Raw genomic sequence first — 20,731 nt, forward strand, 5'->3', positions numbered from 1 at the left:
CCCACTCGGGACGTCCGCGGGTAGCCAGCAGTGTGTCTAGACGGATGGAGATGTCCACCAACTGGTCGAAGGTTAGGTTGGTGTCCCTGCAGGCCAGCTCACGACGAATGTCCTCTCGTAGGCTACACCGGTAATGGTCGATGAGGGCCCTCTCATTCCACCCCGCATCCGCCGCTAGAGTCCGGAACTCCAGGGCGAACTCCTGTGCGCTCCTCTTCCCCTGTCGGAGGTGGAACAGACGCTCCCCCGCCGCCTTCCCCTCAGGTGGATGATCGAAGACAGCCCTGAAGCGGCGGGAGAACTCCGCGTAGGTGATGGTAGCGGCGTCTATTCCCCTCCATTCGGCGTTGGCCCACTCTAACGCCTTGCCGGATAGACAGGAGATGAGGGCGGAGACGCTCTCGTATCCCGAGGGCGCAGGGTGTATGGTGGCCAGGTAGAGTTCCACCTGCAGGAGGAACCCCTGACACCCTGCTGCAGAACCATCATATGCCCTCGGGAGCGAGAGCCGAATGCCACTGGGTTCCGGTGCTGAGAGAGGAGGACTGGCCGTTGGTGATGAGATGGTGTGAGAAGGCGTGGGCACCTCTCCCGTAACCAACCGGCGCAGAGTGTTGGACACCTCGTTCATGGCGGCCCCAAGTTGCCGGATCATGGTGTCTTGGTCGCTGATCCGATCCTCCAGCGACTTGGGTGCCGCCACTGCTCCTGCTGACTCCATACTGGTGTGTTGTTCTGTCAAGGCTGAGGTGTATGTGGTGTGGGAGTCAGGCGCAGGACACCGAAGCTTAGTCCAACAAAGTTTACTTGTGAAAACCACAAGGCAAAGATACAATGAACGGCCTCAAAACAAAACAGAGGCGAGCAATTACGCAACTAAGCGTGAGACAATAAAACAACAAAACAGAGAAATAACACGCAGCACTACGGACAGGCAAAAAACAACACACAACCTAACCAATACAAAACAGGCAACTTATAGCACACGTAATCAGACACAAACGGACACAGGTGTAATAGACAGACAAAAGCAATCAAACATAGAGACATTCAACGGTGGCAGCTAGTATTCCGGGGACGACGAACGCCGAAGCCTGCCCGAACTAGGAGGAGGAGCAGCCTCGGCAGAATCCGTGACAATTATATCATTTACGAAGATTATAACTCTTTTAAACATTTTGTGAAAAAATTTTTTTTTGTCAATTTGTATATTTGAGTTTAACCACAATATTTGTTGCATTATTTGTTCTGTAGTTTCTGGAGGATTAAATTGCAACCAACTTTCTATAGCTTGTTTTAGAAATAGTGATATTTGGGAGATGATTTCCTTTTCAAATAACTGAAAGTGAGTGGTTGTAATCTGAATAAAGGGAAAAAGGCCATTCTTGAACATTGGGTGAGACAATCTTACTAATTTGCTAGAGAACCAGTTCGGATTTAAGTATAACTTTTGTATGACTGAAGCTTTTAGAGATAGGTCTAATGCTTTAATGTTTAATAATTTCTGTCCTCCGAATTCATATTCATTATATAAATAGGCCCGTTTAATTTTGTCTGGCTTGCCGTTTCAAATAAAATGGAATATTTTTTTCTCATATAATTTAAAAAACTGTTTGCTAGGCGTAGGCAAGACCATAAGCAAATAGGTAAACTGGGATAAGACTAACGAGTTAATCAGGGTGATTTTTCCACAAATTGACAGGTATTTACCTTTCCATGGTAGCAAAATCTTATCTATTTTTGCTAACTTTCTATTAAAATGTATGATGTGTGATCATTTATTTCCTTTGGGATATGTATTCCGAGTATATCCACATCACCATCAGACCATTTTATTGGTAAACTACATGGTAATGTAAAAATTGTATTTTTTTGTGATCCAATACGTAATATAGTACATTTGTCATAATTTGGTTGTAATCCAGAGAGGTTAGAAAATGTATCTAGATCCTCTATGAGGCTGTGGAGGGATTCTAGTTGTGGATTTAAAAGAAAACATGAATCATCAGCGTACAATGACACCTTTGTTTTTAAGCCCTGGATTTCTAATCCCCTGATATTATTGTTGGATCTGATTTTAATAGCTAACATCTCGATGGCCACAATAAATAGATATGCCGATAGTGGACAACCTTGTTTCACTCCTCTTGACAGTTTAAAACTTTCTGAGAAATAGCCATTATTTACTATTTTACACCCAGGGTTACTATACATGATTTTGACCCATTTTATAAGAGATTCTCCAAAATTGAAATGCTCCAGTCGTACTTGATCAAATGCCTTTTCGAAGTCTGCTATGAATAGCAGGCCTGGTTTCCCAGATTTTCCATAGTGTTCTATTGTTTCCAATACTTGCCTTATGTTATCTCCAATGTATCTTCCATGTAAAAAACCTGTCTGATTAGAATGAATAATATCCGACAATACCTTTTTAATTCTATGCGCTATACATTTTGCTAGAATTTTTGCATCACAACACTGAAGTGTAAGTGGCCTCCAATTTTTTAAATGGACTGGATCTTTATATTTTCCACTTGTATCCTGTTTCAGTAATAATGAGATCAGACCTTCTTCTTGAGTGTTAGATAATCTACCATTTACATAGGAGTGGTTAAAACATGCTAATAATGGTCCTCTTAGTATATCAAAAAAGGTTTGGTATACCTCGATTGGTATGCCATCCAACCCTGGAGTTTTCCCGAACTTAAAGTCTTTAAAGTTAAAGTTCCTCCTCTGTAATTTCACCTTCACATGAGTCTTTCTGTATGGCTGTTAATTTTACATTATCAATAGAAAAAAATCTACAATTAGCTTCAGTTAGAGGAGATGGAGGCGACTGACACGAAAACATATGCTTAAAGTACTTTGTTTCCTCCTTCAAAATATCATTTGGTGAATCATGGGTGACTCCGTCAATTGTAACCAGTTTCATAAAATTATTTTTGGTAGCATTCCTATGTTGAAGATTAAAAAAGAATTTGGTGCATTTTTCCCCATATTCCATCCAGTTTGCTTTATTTTTATAATACATTACACTTGATCTTTCTTGAATAAGTTTCTCCATTTCTTTTTGTTTTTCCTCTAATTTATTCTGAGCCTCTATGTTACAGTTTTTATTGCCATCTATCTGTTCTGTTAGACTTTCTATTTCCTTTGTTAGTATAAACTCTTTTGACCTAAATTGCTTTTGTTTTCGAGATGAGTACTGAATTGCATGGCCTCTAAAGGCACATTTTAAAGGTGTCCCATACAATAAGGGGATTTGCTGTACCTATGTTATGTCGGAAAAGTCAGTTATAAATTCCTTTGTCCTAGTTAAAAATAAATTATCATCCAATAGGCTTTGATTAAATTTCCAATATCCTCGCCCACGTGGAAATTCAGTAAGAGTAATGTATATGCCAATTATATGATGGTCCGACCGCATTCTGACCCCTACAAACACTTTTTAAACGTTTGGTGTCAACGAGAATGAGATAAGAAAGAAGTCAAGACGACTAGCTTGATTGAGTCTCTGCCATGCATATCTCACTAGATCAGGATATTTAAGCCTCCATATATCTACTAGTTCTAATGTATTCATGACATTCACGATTTCCCTAAGAGCATGTGGGTGATTGTTTGTGGTGTGATTTCCTTTACGGTCCATTGAGCTATTTAAAACAGTATTATAATCCCCCACCATAATAATATTGTCTTGAATTGCTTGCAGGGTTGATAATTTATTATATATATTGTCAAAGAAGTGTGGATCATCATTATTTGGTCCGTAAAGGTTAATGAGCCATATCTGTTTATGGTCCAATAACATATTTAAAATAATCCATCTACCTTGCGTATCTATTTGGACAATTTGCACATTCTGATCGAAATTACTATTAATTAATATCATCACCCCTTTTGAATTTCTTTGCCCATCGGAGAAGTATATTTCGCCCCCCCATTCATTTTTCCACGCAACTTCATCTAGGATTGTTGAATGAGTTTCCTATAAACAATAGATATTATATTCCTTCTCTTTGAGCCATGTAAATATTGTTATTCTTTTGTTATTATCAGCTAAGCCATTACAATTATAACTGGCTATACTTATTTCACCATACACCACCATAATGAGATACAAGTTTCAAGTCTATTTATCATTATATATGTTTGTAAATTTACCAATAAAAAATACTGTAATGATTGAGTGTCCGTATAGCTGTACCGTGATATTTGCATTGCTACTAAGTAACCCTTCAATTGTTCTCCACTAATTCCCCCGCTAAAGCCCCTCCCCATTCCAAGTTGAGCCGTCATCCCAGTGATCGGCATCCCACCCACGTCCCTCCGGATCCCTAGGGCCCCGAGAGGCCAGGACCTATCCATCGAAAACAGCACACAGTGCCAGCCACAAAACAGAAGCAGAATAACCTCCAAAAGCATTTCCAATGCTGTCACCTCTCTCTATATATAACTATTAAAAAATATATATCTATTCAAATATCTTGCATATCTTATTTTCCATCATTATCAATTAATATGTGTAATAATGTCGGCAGTTCATGAGTAGGATTTTAACATATAACCCGGATTGCCATTGTATTACGTTTAATTTATTGACAAGCAATTATTATCCTAGCAAACAATTACCGCGGTCCATCCCATACTCCCCCCAACATCCCCACCCCCCCACAACAGATGCGGGACAAACACACACGCACATACTCACATACTCCAACACACTCAACCCCTTTCCTCCACAATCAACCATAAAATCAGATGCTCAACGGTTGTTACATCCCAGAGCCCAACTCAAGAAAGGACCTGATTTACGAGTGTACCTCCCATTCACCAGACTGGAGGGAAGGCAACAGGGCTTCACAAAGGGAATCCCCAGGCTAGAGAGCACCCTGGCTGCGTATCTCGTGCCGGGTTCGAGTCCCTGGCCCTCTTCCAAAAAGGCCACTTTGACGGGACGTGGGGGAGAGAATGGAGGATGGCACAGTAACGAGTTCGACTGCGCCCGCTATTTCCCCCCACCATTCTGTTGAGGGTACGGACAGGGGCGGTGTGTTCATTAGGGCGATATGGGCGACGCACTGCCAAACGGGAAAAGGAAGGGATTTTTTTTTTAATCAATTATATCACGGCAACAGTAGTTATCAGTGTTCTAATCTAGACGTCTGATCTGCCACTAAATGTCCAATCAGGCTAAAGTCGTGCTTCAAATGGCCCCGCCCCTTTTGGTGCGATTTCAGTCAGGTTGAAAATCGCCCCAGAAGTATCTCATAGACTCTCATGTAAAATCTATTTTTTTCAAATATCAGAGCTTTCAATACAATCTCTATGGGTTTCTGAGGGCTTGCACTTACGCGCTTTCGTCATACGTAACATAACCATGAACGTAACTAAGAAAAGAGCGGGTAGCAGCGTCAATCAATTCACGTACTACTATCAAGATGGCAGCGTTCAGTGCAACTCGATTGTCTCTTTAAAAGAAGTTCACATCAAAGACCATTCAAAACGAGCTACTGGAGTGTATGCTAGCGGTCATGAGGGAACATATTGTGGAGGAGGTGAAGTCGGCGAACTTCGTAGCTATCCAAGCTGACGAGACCACGGACGTTTCTCTGCTTGTGCTGAGGTACATAGATAGCAACGACAAAGTGCAGGAGCGCTTTTTTGAGTTCCTTCCCATCTCGGAATCAACCTCAGTCTCAATCGCCAGTGTGCTTTTGGAGAGACTGAACGGTCTTTTTGCCGAGGACGAGAAAGTCAAACTGTGGTGCACTGGCACTGTACCAGGTTCTCATGAGCTACAACCTCCAGGAGACGTTCTCTGAGACTGTGACTCTGTTGAACATCCTCATAACTACTCCCATGACAACAGCTGAAGCTGAGAGATGTTTCTCAACTTTGACACGAGTTAAGACATTCCTGCGAAATTCAATGGGCCAGGAACGTCTGAATGCACTGGCCATGCTTTCCATGGAGAGGGAACTAGTCCTCAGCATGCCTGATTTCAATGAGAAAGTCATTGACCGCTTTGCTGCATTGAAAGAGAGAAGAGAACAGTTTCAGTACAAGTAATGTAGCCTCTCTCTCTCTTTGTCCCTCCCTGTCTGTCTCTTTAACACACACACGCCCAAATCAGTTCACAGTTGATGTTGTTTAAAATAGTTATTTTTCATTTAAAAAAAAAGTAAAACAAATAAAATAATCTGTTCATGTTCATTTTTACAAATCTATACAATTGGCCAGAATATGGTTGTTCATATTTACAAATCTATACAATTGGCCAGAATATGGTTGTTCATTTTTACAAAGCCATACAGATAGCTGTGTTTACCTTTTCTATAAATTATTTTCAAATTCTGTTTTCAGGCAAAATGTATATCACTGTTCATTTTCACAAATCTATACAAGAGGGCAGAATATGGAAGTCTATAAAAATTTCTTATTACCAATAACTTGCATCAATGTTTTCAGTAGCCTCTATCAAAAGCTCCTGCTTGCTTGTTGTGAATTATGCTCAGGTGCACATATTTCCAATTCAACCATGAGGCAAAAAATGTGGTAAAAGCTCTTGTTGATCCTGCAATCTGAACAAATACCAAGATGCTGTATTTTCAGCTGATATTTCATTTGTTTATGGAAATGCATATTGTTTATGCAGTGTTGAGGAATGTGAAAGAACACCCTTGATTATTTTTACTGTGATAACTTATTTTGCTTTTGTGAGCCAACACTTTTGAGATCAGTCAATAAATGCTTCTGGCATTGACTTATATGCTGCCCCTGTCTTCATGTTGTTGCTGGACATATCTTTTTTAAAATGTGTGTAGGTCACCTAAATCATCAGAAAAATTGCCCCCCCTGAGAATTTTTTCAGGAGCCGCCACTGGGTACGGAGGATAAGATTTTTGTTGATGTGTGTAATAAAGAGTTGGCTCCACCTGACTTTGTCACAAAAGAGCCCCTTTTCCATAATACATCCGAGAGCATTCGACTTTTCTCACCCTCTCTCTCTCTCTCTCTCTCACCACTCTGAGTGCAGCTCAGCCCACCTAGAGTGTGTAGCTGAGCGCACACATGAGGCAGGTGTAAATAAGGTATCAAGGCGCCACCTTGTGTTACCTCATAAAGACCTCACTTTACAGACTTCTAGGAGTGCTGTAGTGAGTGTCTCACATAGCAGGCTGCAGTGTCAGCCAGATAATGGCATGATGACGCAACCGCTATTCGGGGACGCCGTTCTGTCTCAGGCTAACGCCTCAGTCAGTGCAGTTCAGACCCGTGCTGCATTCACGGAGGGCCGGAATACTACGGTTACGAGTTTAACCAACGTATCGGCGCCCCCGTTTCTCTCAGAACGCGCTGACAGTTCCTCTCCCTTTCTGGGGAGGCCCGCCTTGGGCCGTTCCACCACTTCAGTGTTGGGGAACAGCGGCGGCGAGGGCCATAGAGGAATACAGGTCCTTCCTACTGAAAGTACCACAGCTTTACGCTCTTCTGCTTTCTCTGCATTGCTGGGAGTGGCGGCGAAGCTGTACTCTCTCCCACTGGCTAGACCAGGTGCTGGAGAAGGGTTATGCCATCCATTTCCATCGGATCCTTGAAGGGTAGCCCTGTTGCTAGCCCTGAGAAGGTTTAGTCCGAATCACACGGTAATGGCGCTGTCAGTCACTCTTGGGTCTCATGTCGTCAGCCCATTTCGTGGTCCCGCTGGGACGCATGCGCAGGATGCAGCGATGGTTCGCCCAACTAAGACTAGACCCAGTGCGTCAACGTCGTTGGTTGGTGGTGGTTCCTCTCTCGCTCAATGCAGATCTGAACTATTGGAGAGACCCGAGCGTTCTCACGCACGGAGTCCCAATAGGCAAAGTGTCCTCCTACATTCCAGTGTTTACAGATGCTTCTCTGACTGGATGGGGAGGGACATGTCAGACCCAAGCGATAGGAGGTGTGTGGCCTCTTTCGAGTCGCCACATCAACCTCTTGGAGTTGGAAACGGTTCGACTGGTTCTGGCCCACTTCGCGTCTAACCTTCGGGGTCGCGATGTGTTGGTCTGGTCAGACAACCAGACCACAGTAGCCTACATAAATCGACAGGGAGGAGTCAGGTCTCCTGCACTCCACCGGTCGGCTGAGGAATTGTGGCTGTGGGCTCACGAGCACCTTCGCTCGTTGAGAGCAGCACACATTCCAGGCTACTTGAACGTGGGAGCAGACCTCATGTCTCGAGGGGGTCCTCGAGACGACGAGTGGCGTCTGCACCTGGACATTGTTCTCCAAATTTGGGAACAGTTCGGGAGAGCCGAGGTGGATCTATTCGCGTTGCCTGCTCTACTAGAGCCGGTGGAGTTGGACGGTTTTGGAGTCACGTGGCCTGCTCTCCCTTGTCCTCTATGGTTCTCTCTAAGAGAGCAGGACGAACCGCCACTGGGGAGGGACGCGTTTGCGCACCGACCGTGGCCGAGAGTTCTCCTGTATGCATTCCCACCCCTCTCCTGTATTCTCCCACTGTTAGCCTGGGTGAGATCATGCGGGCTGTCAATAATATTGGTGGCCCCCGATCGCCCGGCTCCATGGTTTGCGGCGATGAGTCAGATGTTGATTGCGCCACCTTGGCCGATTCCACATCGATGGGACGCGTTGTCTCAGGCGGGGGGCTCGATAGGGCAATTGCCCATATTCGGCCAACCACTGAAGGCTTGGCTCCTGAGAGGGACAGGCTAGAGCGCCGTGGGTTATCTGATTCAGTAATCAGGACCATACAGGGTTCATGTGCCGGTTCCACTTCCAGGGTGTATGCCAGTAAATGGAACGTGTTTTCACAGTGGTGTGTCACAGAGAATGTAGACCCCACGAACTGTCGGGTTGAGAGTGTACTCTCGTTCCTGCAGTTTATGTTTGATAAGCAGCGATCGCCCGCCACCATTTAGGTGTTTTCAGCGGCGATTTCAGCTTGTCACAAGGGGTTTGGCTGAGACACTGTCTTTAGCCACCCTTTAGTGAAACGTTTCCTATTAGGAACGCGGCGGCTTAGGCCGATGCCTAGAGCCACGCTTCCTCAGTGGGATTTGGCTTTGGTACTCGAAGCGCTCTGTGAGTCGCCGTTCGAGCCATTGAATCAAATACCCCTCAAGATGCTGTCATTGAAGACGGCACTGTTGCTCGCTTTGACCACTGCTAAGTGTGTCAGTGATTTGTGCGCTCTGTCGACGAGAGCCGACTGCCTCGCCATTAATGGCGATTTGAGCAGGGCGGTGTTACGTCCTAACCCGGCTTTTATGCCGAAGGTTATTAAGAGCTCATATAGATCACAGATCGTTGAGCTGTGGGCCTTTTCTCCCCCTCCTCATGGGGAGAGGAGAGAGGAGAGGCTCCATTGCCTGTGCCCGGTACGTGCTTTGGCATGTTATGTGGAGCGCACGGCGGCGATTAGGTCATCGCCTCAGTTGTTTGTGTGTCACGGTGCGGCTGCACTGGGTAGACCACTTTCAAAACAGCGTTTGTCTCACTGGCTTTGTGAAGGCATTGAGACGGCGTATGAGGCAGCGGGGCGACCATTGCCTCAGGGTGTAAGAGCTCACTCCACTCGTGGAGTAGCAGCTTCTACGGCTCTTTTCAGAGGCACAGGAGTAGAGGATATTTGTGCAATGGCATCGTGGTCGTCACTGTCTCCTTTTATCAGTTTCTATCTCTTGGATATGTCTTCTAACTCTTTGGCTCAGTCTGTACTCAGCGTGGCTGAGGGGAGGACTTGAGGTAAGAGAGAGGAATGCAGGACCGAGGAGACAGGTCTCTTTCAGGTCTGCTTCTGATAGAAAGACATATTTTAGCATGACTCCTGACTGACATGTTCAGTACAGTAGAAGGCATGTATTGATTTGCCCACCAGTGAATAACTGGGTTGTGGCGGAATGATGAGGGACAATAGTAGTAACCTTGGTTACGGTACTATTAGACCGGTCATGACAATTTTGACGGAATGTGACGTCATTTATCTGCTTGTTCAGATTAGTATGAATCATGTTCTGGGATCTACCCACTAATGGGGTTCCATTGATTGAGTGGGGCGGGCTACCGTGTACACAATGTAGAGTGACACTTTGTGTTATTCCATTAGTGGTCGGTATTGTTGTAACAGGATATTGAGGTACCATCTATCTGCTAGTACAGATTAGTATGGTCCATTTTCTGGTTATCTGCCCACCAGACATTGGTGATGCCATTGGACTAGGTGGGCGGATTTGAACCGAGGACGCAGTATATTGTGATACAGTGTGTTACAGTACTGCGGGACTTGGTCGCAGCCATTGCTAGGCCCGACCTTTTCATTTAGATGGGAAGTGTTGGGCTCGGCAGGGAGTACATTTTGGAGCTTGCGCTCCGCCTTACACCAATAGGAGCAGAGCTCCCCTATGGGGTGGAGCTCCACAATATAGAACAATAGTTACCAGAGTGTAACTCCAGTTCTATGAGTGGAGCAGAGCCCCATCGGACTTAAGGCCCTGCCGACCCTCTAGTCTCGCTGAAGATCATTTCTCGGGAGGCTGATTGAGGGGAAGCGTCCCGTCTTATAGGGACACCTGTACTCCTATTGGCGGGTGTGTGCATAATTTTGTCTCAGGCTGTTCGCTGCTTAGGCAGCGGGGTAAACCAATAGGAGCAGAGCTCCCCTACGCTGAACACAACTCACCACAATGATATTATCGAAATGTATCGCGAGAAATCACGAGAACGTAGCAACAAGACAACAAAAATAAATTTGTAGACAACAAGCCTGCATACAAGATGGCGCTGGTATGCCGGGACAAGAAATCTACTGCTGCCCATTTAAAGGCAGACCTTAATCGGACTGACAACAGCTCTGGTGTCCGACAACTTAAAGAACTGCTTGATTGTGTTCTTGATCCAGAAAAGCCAGCGGCAGACACAGAAGCCCTTGACTGGTGTAAATGTCTAATAGCAGGAGGAGAAGGTTTCGAGGAGTTCTGCAAAACGGTCCGGTCCTATGACAACGCTACTCTATGTGGCTTGGTTTGGACAGCCAATTTTGTGGCATACCGCTGTCGGACCTGTGGCATTTCTCCTTGCATGTCACTTTGTGCAGAGTGTTTTAACAACGGCGATCACACAGGCCATGATTTCAACATGTTCAGGAGCCAGGCTGGTGGGGCCTGTGACTGTGGAGACAGTAATGTCATGCGAGAAACTGGGTAAGTCTTTAGGAGCGTTAGCTGGCTAATAGCTAGCTAACTAACTAGATTGTAAGTGACAATTTCTAATTAATTGACGAAGCTTAATACTTGCCATTATTTGACAGCAACTGACATTATCAAACAAAAACAAGAAACTATGGGGTATGGCTAGCTAGCTAAATTGGCTAACTAACTAGGCTGTCAATGATGATTGGCTAGATTGATGGCTAACAGCTAGCTAGCAAAGTTCTACGTGGTAGTAACGTCACTGGATGCTGCCTTACGCCGGAGTGTCAATTTGTAAAACATGCAACAAAGGTCCCTGCCTTTTTATAATTGTACTGACATGTATGTTGTCAATGAACATGCCATTGTTGTGCTTGATAAACCACTAATCCTACAAGGTTTCTAGGATAATGACACCTTTTCCCTGCAGAATAACTCAATCACTTCCTGTGAAATTTCAGCTCTTCTTTGATCCTTACTCCCCACCATTCCTCCGAGTTATATGTTTACTTTTCTGCTGTAATTTTGTTTGATGAATGACATGGCATAACATTTTGTTCAAGGCAGCCAGATATACTAGTAGCCTATATTAAAATGCACATCATTTTGCACTTTCAAAGGAAGATGAAATATACTGCTAGTGTCCATTAGATAGGTTGTCGAGTAATTATTCCCAAATACTTTAATTTATTTTGGGTCCTTCTGAAATAAAGATATATGGATGTGTGTTGTTCTCTATCAGATTTTGCAGACGGCATCGGTTAAGAACCGGGGAAAATGTCCCCTCAGTCCCCCGAGACTTACTACTGATGTCAGAGATGGTCCTGCCTCGCTTCATCATCTGTATCATACAGTACCTAAGGGATGGATACACTGAACCAGGTGAGAAAAACAGCATATCTCTATGTCTACAGGATACTCTAAAAGCGCCTTTCATAGCTGCTTGCAATGAAACAGCCCTCAGAGATCAAAACAAAACATTTGGAGGAAATCTTGTTATTTTACAACTTTATCTTATGTAGGTCATTCTGCTTGTTTTCATGAGAGCCTATCTGACACACTTCATAACTTTTTATCTTATCTTACTCTCACAGACACATCAACTGAGAGGGACCTACAGAAGGTCTTACAGCAGCTGGAGCCCCAGATCTCCTTCTTAGAAGAACTTACGAAGATGGGCGGAGCAATGAGAACTGTACTAACAAAGATCCTAACGAATCAGCAAATATTCAAGGACCTGAGTATGGGTAAATATGTCTGTTTCCACTCTCTTATTCAGCCTTTGGTTGAATGTTATTCTGACCATTGGGGAGAAAACGATCAAAATGATAGTTAATCAATATTGCAGAACTCTATACTGCAGTTAGGCTACTAATGCTTTAATACTCCATGCATGGCATTGGTGTGATGCTAATTAATGTTTTAATAAATATGTAATGTGTAAATATGCCCTGTAGGTCAAGAGGAAAACGTATATGCAAAAAAGAACTACGAGAAGTACCTGTCAGCACTGAAGAACTCAGGCCTGGTTTCTGTGGAGGAGAAGGCCCAGTCTGGGGCTGCTGAGCCCACTCCTGGGGTTGAGGCAGGAGCAGGGGCTGGCACAGGGGCTCTGGGCTTACTGGGTAAGACCTCATCCCCTCTTTAGGAGTTGGAGCTCAAAATAAGTCAAAAATAGCATGCCATTTTTTATTATGGAAACTTAATGGAAGTCATGTTTCTCAATGACTCATTAAACAATGGAATAATCAGCTAATAGCTGCTATCTGTCTCTGCTCTGTTTTCCTTAGGAGCTGAAGCACCAGCTAGCCCTGATGAGTCCAATAAAGAGGTATGTGAATACTGTATCAGAATAGTTTCTCAGTATTGAAATATAGGTAGTTGTTATATTATTTCCCATTATGTCTTTTTTAAAGGAGGATCAAGATGGGGGGCAATCTGTTGGACAGAGAAAGAGGGTAAAACTTAGTAGCACTGCCAAAGGTAATTCACATAACATGCATAACATTCTATGTAATGATGAATAATGCACAGATATTTTATGTGAAAGTCAGCATTACCATGAGACCAGTCAATTATGTTATTCTGTTCTTAGATCCATCCATTATGGACTCTCTGAAACACAAATGTTTTCTGGAGGAGTTGCTGTTTTGGACAATAAAGTATGAGTTTCCTCAGAAGATGGTTACTTTTCTACTGAACATGCTGCCAGATCAAGACTACAAGGTATGTTTAATTAGATTAAGTGTAGTGCATAGATATTCTAATTCCTAATTTTATGGTGTATTGGCACTGCTGCATTCTTGCCTAGAGAAGCTGTTATGACAGCAAATGCATAACATCACCCGCTTGATTTATCATCCTTCTGTAGATCACCTTCACGAAAACATTTGTTCAACATTATGCATTCATTATGAAGACACTGATGAAAAGCCAGGAGTCAGATACCATGTCCAACCGCATTGTACATATCAGTGTACAGCTGTTCAGCAATGAGGAGCTAGCACGTCACGTCACCGAGGAGTGTCAACTACTAGACATCATGGTTACTGTCCTCCTCTACATGATGGAGAGTTGCCTTATCAAAAGTGAACTTCAAGGTGAGCTATGTTTTGAATGACCAGACTGATGAGTGGATTGTTTCATTAATTAATCTAGTGGGCTTCTCACACTACTAAGCCTCGTGTTCTCTCCCTCTTCTCCATATTTTCAGATGAAGAGAACAGCCGCCATGTTGTGGTAAACTGCAGCGAAGCTCTGCTGAAGAACAACACTTACTGGCCGTTAGTTAGCGATTTTATTAATATTCTCTCACACCAAAGTGTAGCAAAAAAATTCCTGGAGGATCACTCACTGCTCATGCTGTGGATGAGCTTTGTGTCCTTCTTTCAAGGTAATTATTTGTGGATTTAAGAATATGAATAGCAGTGGTGATGTTTCAGTATTTGCCTCAATCATTGTCCCAGGTAGTGTAGCTGGTGTGATTGAAGTGTATTCTTTATCTATGCGAGTCATATACTATCATCTGTCTCTGTTAATATCTGCTTAGTCATATGACGCAATGTTAGCCCTCTGGGATTCCCTTCCATTGGTTAGTCACTGCTTATTTAGTTGGTCACTATTTGCTGTAGCTGTTCAAGATGTCCAGTAAAGCAGATGTTATGTCACATCCAACTTAACTTTTACTGTTAATTCTATTTGCGCCTGACAAAAAGAGAATAATGGTGCATGTGACTCCTTGTCTCTATTAGAATTGTAGTCTGTGCAGCACTCCTGCCATGTGTCCACCAAAACCCTAAAAATAACCCCTAGCCGCAGATACTGTGGGCTGGAGTATCCGCTTACTGAGGCAAGGTGCAGAGAGCAGAGTGCCACTATGTTATTGTGTGCGTGTAGACTGCTCTGCCCTTACGTACATTCTTACAGATTTATCTGGATGTCAACGTAGATGTGTCCCTTAAGCTGCTTTAGTGAATGAAACCACTGTAATAAGGCTTCGTGTTATGTGATGACTAACCGTGAAAGCGTTTGTCTGGTCCCATAGGTATGAACTTGAATAAGCGGGAGTTGAGTGAGCACGTGGAGTTTGAGTCCCAGACGTACTATGCAGCATTTGCAGCAGAGTTGGAGGCCTGCGCACAACCAATGTGGGGTCTCCTCACACACTGCAAAGTCAAAGTGAGTCCAATATCCCTCTTACATTTTTATTTTTTATCAGGGTGCGGATCACGTTATAGCTATTTGACATTCCGGTATTATGCACAGAAACTGTTAGGAAAATGATTACACTATGAATAATTGTTTTTTATTTTCAGGAGACACAGGAATATACCAGAACAGTGGTGCGTTACTGCTTGGAGACCCTGCAGATCTGGCTTGATGCCATTGGCTTTGTGGATGAGGTAACTCAGCAAATATGCACAACCGTTAGGATGCATTTGTAAACCAACATTTTCCTTTAGTGTTTATATCTGCTTTCTGTTTCTCTGCAGCCTGCTCCAAATCAAGTGACGTTTCACCTGCCGCTGCACCGCTTCTATGCCATGTTCCTAAGCAAGGTGTGGCAGATCTACAACCCTTTAAGTTCTGTTCCTGGTGCTTTTAAACCCTCTTTGTAGTGAGTTGACTGTGTCTATTGTCTCACAGGCAGTGAAGTGCCAGGGGCTTCATCTGGACAGTCTCCTCCCAGACCAAGAGATGCTCATGAAGATCATGGTCCATCCACTCCAGATTCAGGTATTGCACCAGTATAGGCCATTACACGTCTTTGCAATGCCTTGACAATGGCTCAAATATCAGAACAGGTTGTGTGGGTGAATAAGGTCTGAAAGGGAAAGGCTGACTCGTACCCGTACAGTTGTTAGTGTCTTATAAATATGAGAAGGAGGAGTCGACTGGCTTTTTAAAGGGTTGCCGTGTGACCGTGTTCTGGAGATTACCTTAATGTTTGTTCCATGTACTGTATACATCAGGGATGGGCAACTTTGATGGGTGTGGGGGGCCACAATCTGAACTCGTCATGAGGGGCCGCAGTGGCTCGCAGGTCTACGTACCCACATCCATACCCACACATGTAGTCAGAGCCGGCCCTAGCCTTTTGGGGGCCCTAAGTGAAATTCTGTTAGGATACCCTCCACCTTGCGGGCAAAACATTTTAGCGTCCCCCCTCTTGACAACGGAGAGAATAAAAAAAATACAAAATAACTTTTGCCATGGTGTGAAGAAAACATGTTGCATTTTTAAAGTAAGTTTGCTGCAATTCTACACATTTTGCCATGGGGCGGATCTAAACATTTGCTGGGCTGTCCACACCATCCTCTGTAACGCAATGCGATCGAGGGCGGTGCAGTTGCCATACAAGCAGTGATGTAGCCAGTCGAGATGCTCTCTATAGTGCTTCTGTATAACATTTTGAGGATTTGAGGGCCCTTTCAAAATCATTTCAACCTTCTCCTTCACGACTGTTTGCATGTGTGTGGACCATTTTAAGTCCTTAGTGATTTTGGACACTGAGGAACTTGAAGCTCTTCGACCCGCTCTACTGGGGAGAGTTTGAGGGAAAGGTTGTTGTCCAGGCACCAGACTGCAAGGTCACTGACCTCCTCCCTGTAGGCTGTCTCATTGTCGCTGGTGATCAGGCCTACCACTGTCGTCAGCTAACTTGATGATGGTGTTGGAGTCATGCGTGGTCATGCAGTCGTGGGTGAACAGGGACTACAGAATGGGACTAAGCACACCCCTGTGGGGCCCCAGTGTTGAGAGTCAGCATGGCGGAGGTAGTGTTGCCTACCCTCACCACCTGGGCTCGGCCAATCAGGAAGTCCAGGATCCAGTTGCAGAGGGAGGTGTTCAGTCCCGAGGGGACTATGTTGTTGAACGCTGAGCTGTAGTCACATTCTCAAAAGGCCGCCAGTTGCCCATCCCTGGTAGACAGTATGTACTTAGCATTTTATGTCCCTCGTGTTTTCTTGTAGGCGAGCCTGTCAGAGATCCACAGTAACATGTGGGTCAGAAATGGTCTCCAGATCAAAGGACAGGCTATGACCTACGTGCAGTCTCACTTCTGCAACTCCATGATCGATCCAGACATCTTTCTGCTCCAGGTAAAGACTACTTACCTACTCCTGGTGATCACAACATTATGGACTGTTATGAATGCCATATACTCCATTGTATAATTGTTCTTCCCAATCTGTCTACAGGTGTGTGCGTCAAGGCTTGATCCCGACTACTTCATCTCTTCAGTGTTCGAGAGGTATAGTCTGACCTGTTGGAAAAGTCCTTGCAATTAGTCATTTTCCGCGGAACTTCATTGACCTTGTTTATCATCACCCCATTGAAAACTCCAGTGTTGAAAGTGAAGATGTAGCGTACAGCAGTAACTAGGGCTGCGGCGGTCATGACATTTTGTCAGCCGGTTATTGTCATGCAAATTACTGCCAGTCTCACTGTAATTTACCGTTAATTAACATAAACATGTTTAGCATCTCCATGCCGCTGATGCATACCTTTGGAACGTCTAATACATCCATTTAAATATACACCATCACAATCAATCCAATATTTATTTTAGGGAGGTCTAAAGAAACATTATGATATTACTAATATGAGATATTTGTTTCGATTTAGAATGGCCCATTTATCAAATGGCAAATGGAGGCCGCTTTCCCGCAGTTTAAATCATGCCGGGTAGGCCTAAATATAGTAGCAGCTGGGATCCTATTTTTAGTGGCAACCATCAAAACTCTTTCACAAGATTGCATATAGAAATGTCTGGGCTTATAAGAACACTTATTTCAGTTCATGCATCAACCACTGTCTGAGGAGCATGCAGCCTCTCGCTGCATTCCGCCTAAACTCTGTATGCCATGGCCTCTCCAACCATGTTCCTGCAGCTACCCAGTGTTTAGACCAATTCAGGAATAAAGACATCTTAGGCTATGTATTGTATAAATGCACAATCATTATTTTAATTCAGGGTTTTTTTCGGGATTGGGCTCATATAAACAGTGCTATGAAAAAGTATTTGCCCCCTTTCTTATTTTCTCTACTTTTGCATATTTGTGATACTGAATGTTATCAGATCTTCAACCAAAACCTAATATTAGATAAAGGGAACATAAGTGAACAAATAACACAACAATTACATATTTCATTTATTTTATAAACAAAGTTATGCAACACCCAATTCCCCTGTGTAAAAAAGTAATTGCCCCCTTACACTCAATAACTGATTGTGCCACCTTTAGCTGCAATGACTAACCAAATGCTTCCTGTAGTTGTTGATCAGTCTCTCACGTCGCTGTGGAGGAATTTTGGCCCACTCTTCCATGCAGAACTGCTTTAACTCAGTGACGTGTGGGTTTTCAAGCATGAACTGCTCGTTTCAAGTCCTGCCACAACATCTCAATTGGGATTAGGTCTGGACTTTGACAAGGCCATTCCAAAACTTCCAATTTGTTGCTTTTTAGCAATTTTCATGTAGACTTGATTGTGTGTTTTGGATTATTGTCTTGCTGCATGACCCAGCTGCGCTTCAGCTTCAGCTCACAGACGGATGGCCTGACATTCTCCTGTAGAATTCTCTGATACAGAGCAGAATTCATGGTTCCTTCTATTAAGGCAAGTCGTCCAGGTCCTGAGGCAGCAAAGCATCCCCAAACCATCACACCACCACCACCATGCTTGACCTTTGGTATGATGTTCTTACTGTGGAATACAGAGTTTGGTTTTCGCCAGGCATTACTGGAACCATGTCGTCCAGAAAGTTCTACTTTTGAATCATCTGTCCATAGAACGTTCTTCCAAGAGTCTTGATGATCATCCAGGTGCTTTTTGGCAAACTTGAGTCAACTTTTTGGACGAGATGGGTCCCATTATGCCTGGCGAAAACCAAACACTGCATTCCACAGTAAGAACATCATACCAAAGGTCAAGCATGGTGGTGTGATGGTTTGGGGATGCTTTGCTGCCTCAGGACCTGGACGACTTGCCTTAATAGAAGGAACCATGAATTCTGCTCTGTATCAGAGAATTCTACAGGAGAATGTCAGGCCATCCGTCTGTGAGCTGAAGCTGAAGCGCAGCTGGGTCATGCAGCAAGACAATAATCCAAAACACACAATCAAGTCTACATGAAAATTGCTAAAAAGCAACAAATTGGAAGTTTTGGAATGGCCTTGTCAAAGTCCAGAACCTAATCCCAATTGAGATGTTGTGGCAGGACTTGAAACGAGCAGTTCATGCTTGAAAACCCACACGTCACTGAGTTAAAGCAGTTCTGCATGGAAGAGTGGGCCAAAATTCCTCCACAGCGACGTGAGAGACTGATCAACAACTACAGGAAGCATTTGGTTAGTCATTGCAGCTAAAGGTGGCACAATCAGTTATTGAGTGTAAGGGGGCAATTACTTTTTTACACAGGGGAATTGGGTGTTGCATAACTTTGTTTATAAAATAAATGAAATATGTAATTGTTGTGTTATTTGTTCACTTATGTTCCCTTTATCTAATATTAGGTTTTGGTTGAAGATCTGATAACATTCAGTATCACAAATATGCAAAAGTAGAGAAAATTAGAAAGGTTGCAAATACTTTTTCATAGCACTGTATATGCATAAGCTCTAATATGCGTATGGGTGTTCTACATGCAATGTCTTAAATGCTGTCAGTTAATCATCACCTTAGAAAGCACTGACCATTTCGTTTTTTTGTCTTTTAAACAACATCATTTTCTTTGTTTGGCTTTGAAACAACACCCCTGTTTCAACCTGTTGTTCAAATTAATTTAGCCTAATGGTGACATTTAAAAGCATGATACTGTTTTGATGGTAAGTGTTTGATGTGATTTTCGATTGCATCGGCATTGATGTTAGAGGGACAATAGAGCACTGAATACCAGGTTGTTAGCGAGTTGGATACTACCAACGCATGTCCAGAGTGCATACGAGGAGATGACCGTGTCACGTGGAATTTGACTGCAGTCATGACTGCTGATGTGGTAGTAATATGGCCACTGCAACAGCCTTAGCAGTAACATGTATTTCAAATACAGATTCAAAGTGGTGGACCTCTTGACCATGGCCTCTGTGCACCAGAATGCAATACTGGATGGTGAGCACGAGAGGCCAATGCTGGAGGGAGCCTTGACGTTTCTCGTCATCTTGTCCAGTCTTCGCATCCACTTGGGTAGGTGCAGATGCATTCAGGGGAGAAGGAAATTGTACATGAACAACAATTGGAATGTTTGTACCATCCTGACTATATTGGCGTTATCCATAGATGATACATTAATGAATATTTCTTCCTCATTGTTAGGCATGGCCGATGATGAGATTCTTAGAGCCGAGATGGTCTCCCAACTGTGCATGAACGACCGCACCCACAGTTCACTGTTGGACCTCGTATCCTCACTGCTTTATCAGCCTCACAATTCACAGTATAATTAATTTAATATCCTAACCCATGGGCAGTATTTTCTCTGATTCTCATTTATGAGTTGGTAGCTGGATATTTGGTCTCCAGATTTTCTAGTGTCTGGTTGTCAGTGGTAACTTTTTCTGAAGACCTTGTTTGTTCCCTTGCTAGAATATGTAATTACTCCTCAAAGGAAATGTGTTGTCCCTGTTCTACAAATTGGAACATGCACCAAAAACACCTTGTTTTCAGCAGACCTTCCCACTGTTGTTACATATGACTCTGATTGTGACTGGTTTAATCAATGTAAAATTGCAACTTTTAACACACAGCCAACAGTCTTGGCATTTTCATTTTTGGGATCACTTTTATTATGTTGCACATTTGCCTAGGTGCATACTTTCCTTAAGTGAATATTCAGATTCCTGAGAATCCCAACCCCAAGAGTGGGATCGTGCCGGGAAGCTGCAGCTTTGAGGAGATGCTGTCTGCCGTGGCTGACTTCAAAGCCCCGGTGTTTGAACCTGGGGGTTCCATGCAGCAGGGCATGTACACGCCTAAGGGTAAGTTGTCCATTTTATCTCCTGGCCTGTGGCGTATTCACTAGGTACAGAAATGAA

At 43.7% G+C, this 20,731-nt stretch overlaps 1 protein-coding gene across 2 annotated transcripts in view; it reads left to right on the forward strand.

Annotated features, from left to right (window-relative positions):
- The first annotated feature begins 10,764 nt into the window (after positions 1 to 10,764).
- The window catches only part of ubr3 (ubiquitin protein ligase E3 component n-recognin 3), a 45,840-nt gene continuing 35,873 nt past the window's right edge, over positions 10,765 to 20,731 (forward strand). For both annotated transcript variants that reach the window (XM_084180006.1, XM_084180007.1), the window contains exons 1-18: positions 10,765 to 11,207; positions 11,938 to 12,077; positions 12,290 to 12,442; positions 12,653 to 12,820; positions 12,986 to 13,026; positions 13,112 to 13,178; positions 13,291 to 13,421; positions 13,567 to 13,795; positions 13,909 to 14,088; positions 14,740 to 14,873; positions 15,011 to 15,097; positions 15,188 to 15,253; positions 15,342 to 15,431; positions 16,670 to 16,798; positions 16,898 to 16,950; positions 19,750 to 19,883; positions 20,013 to 20,098; positions 20,533 to 20,674. In XM_084180006.1, the coding sequence (XP_084036132.1) occupies positions 10,783 to 11,207; positions 11,938 to 12,077; positions 12,290 to 12,442; positions 12,653 to 12,820; positions 12,986 to 13,026; positions 13,112 to 13,178; positions 13,291 to 13,421; positions 13,567 to 13,795; positions 13,909 to 14,088; positions 14,740 to 14,873; positions 15,011 to 15,097; positions 15,188 to 15,253; positions 15,342 to 15,431; positions 16,670 to 16,798; positions 16,898 to 16,950; positions 19,750 to 19,883; positions 20,013 to 20,098; positions 20,533 to 20,674 (2,455 nt within the window). In that variant the 5' untranslated portion in view covers positions 10,765 to 10,782. The remainder of the gene's footprint in view (positions 11,208 to 11,937; positions 12,078 to 12,289; positions 12,443 to 12,652; positions 12,821 to 12,985; positions 13,027 to 13,111; positions 13,179 to 13,290; positions 13,422 to 13,566; positions 13,796 to 13,908; positions 14,089 to 14,739; positions 14,874 to 15,010; positions 15,098 to 15,187; positions 15,254 to 15,341; positions 15,432 to 16,669; positions 16,799 to 16,897; positions 16,951 to 19,749; positions 19,884 to 20,012; positions 20,099 to 20,532; positions 20,675 to 20,731) is intronic.

Source organism: Coregonus lavaretus, assembly GCF_964263955.1.
Source record: "Coregonus lavaretus genome assembly, chromosome: 16".
Classification (NCBI taxonomy): Eukaryota; Metazoa; Chordata; class Actinopteri; order Salmoniformes; family Salmonidae; genus Coregonus; species Coregonus lavaretus.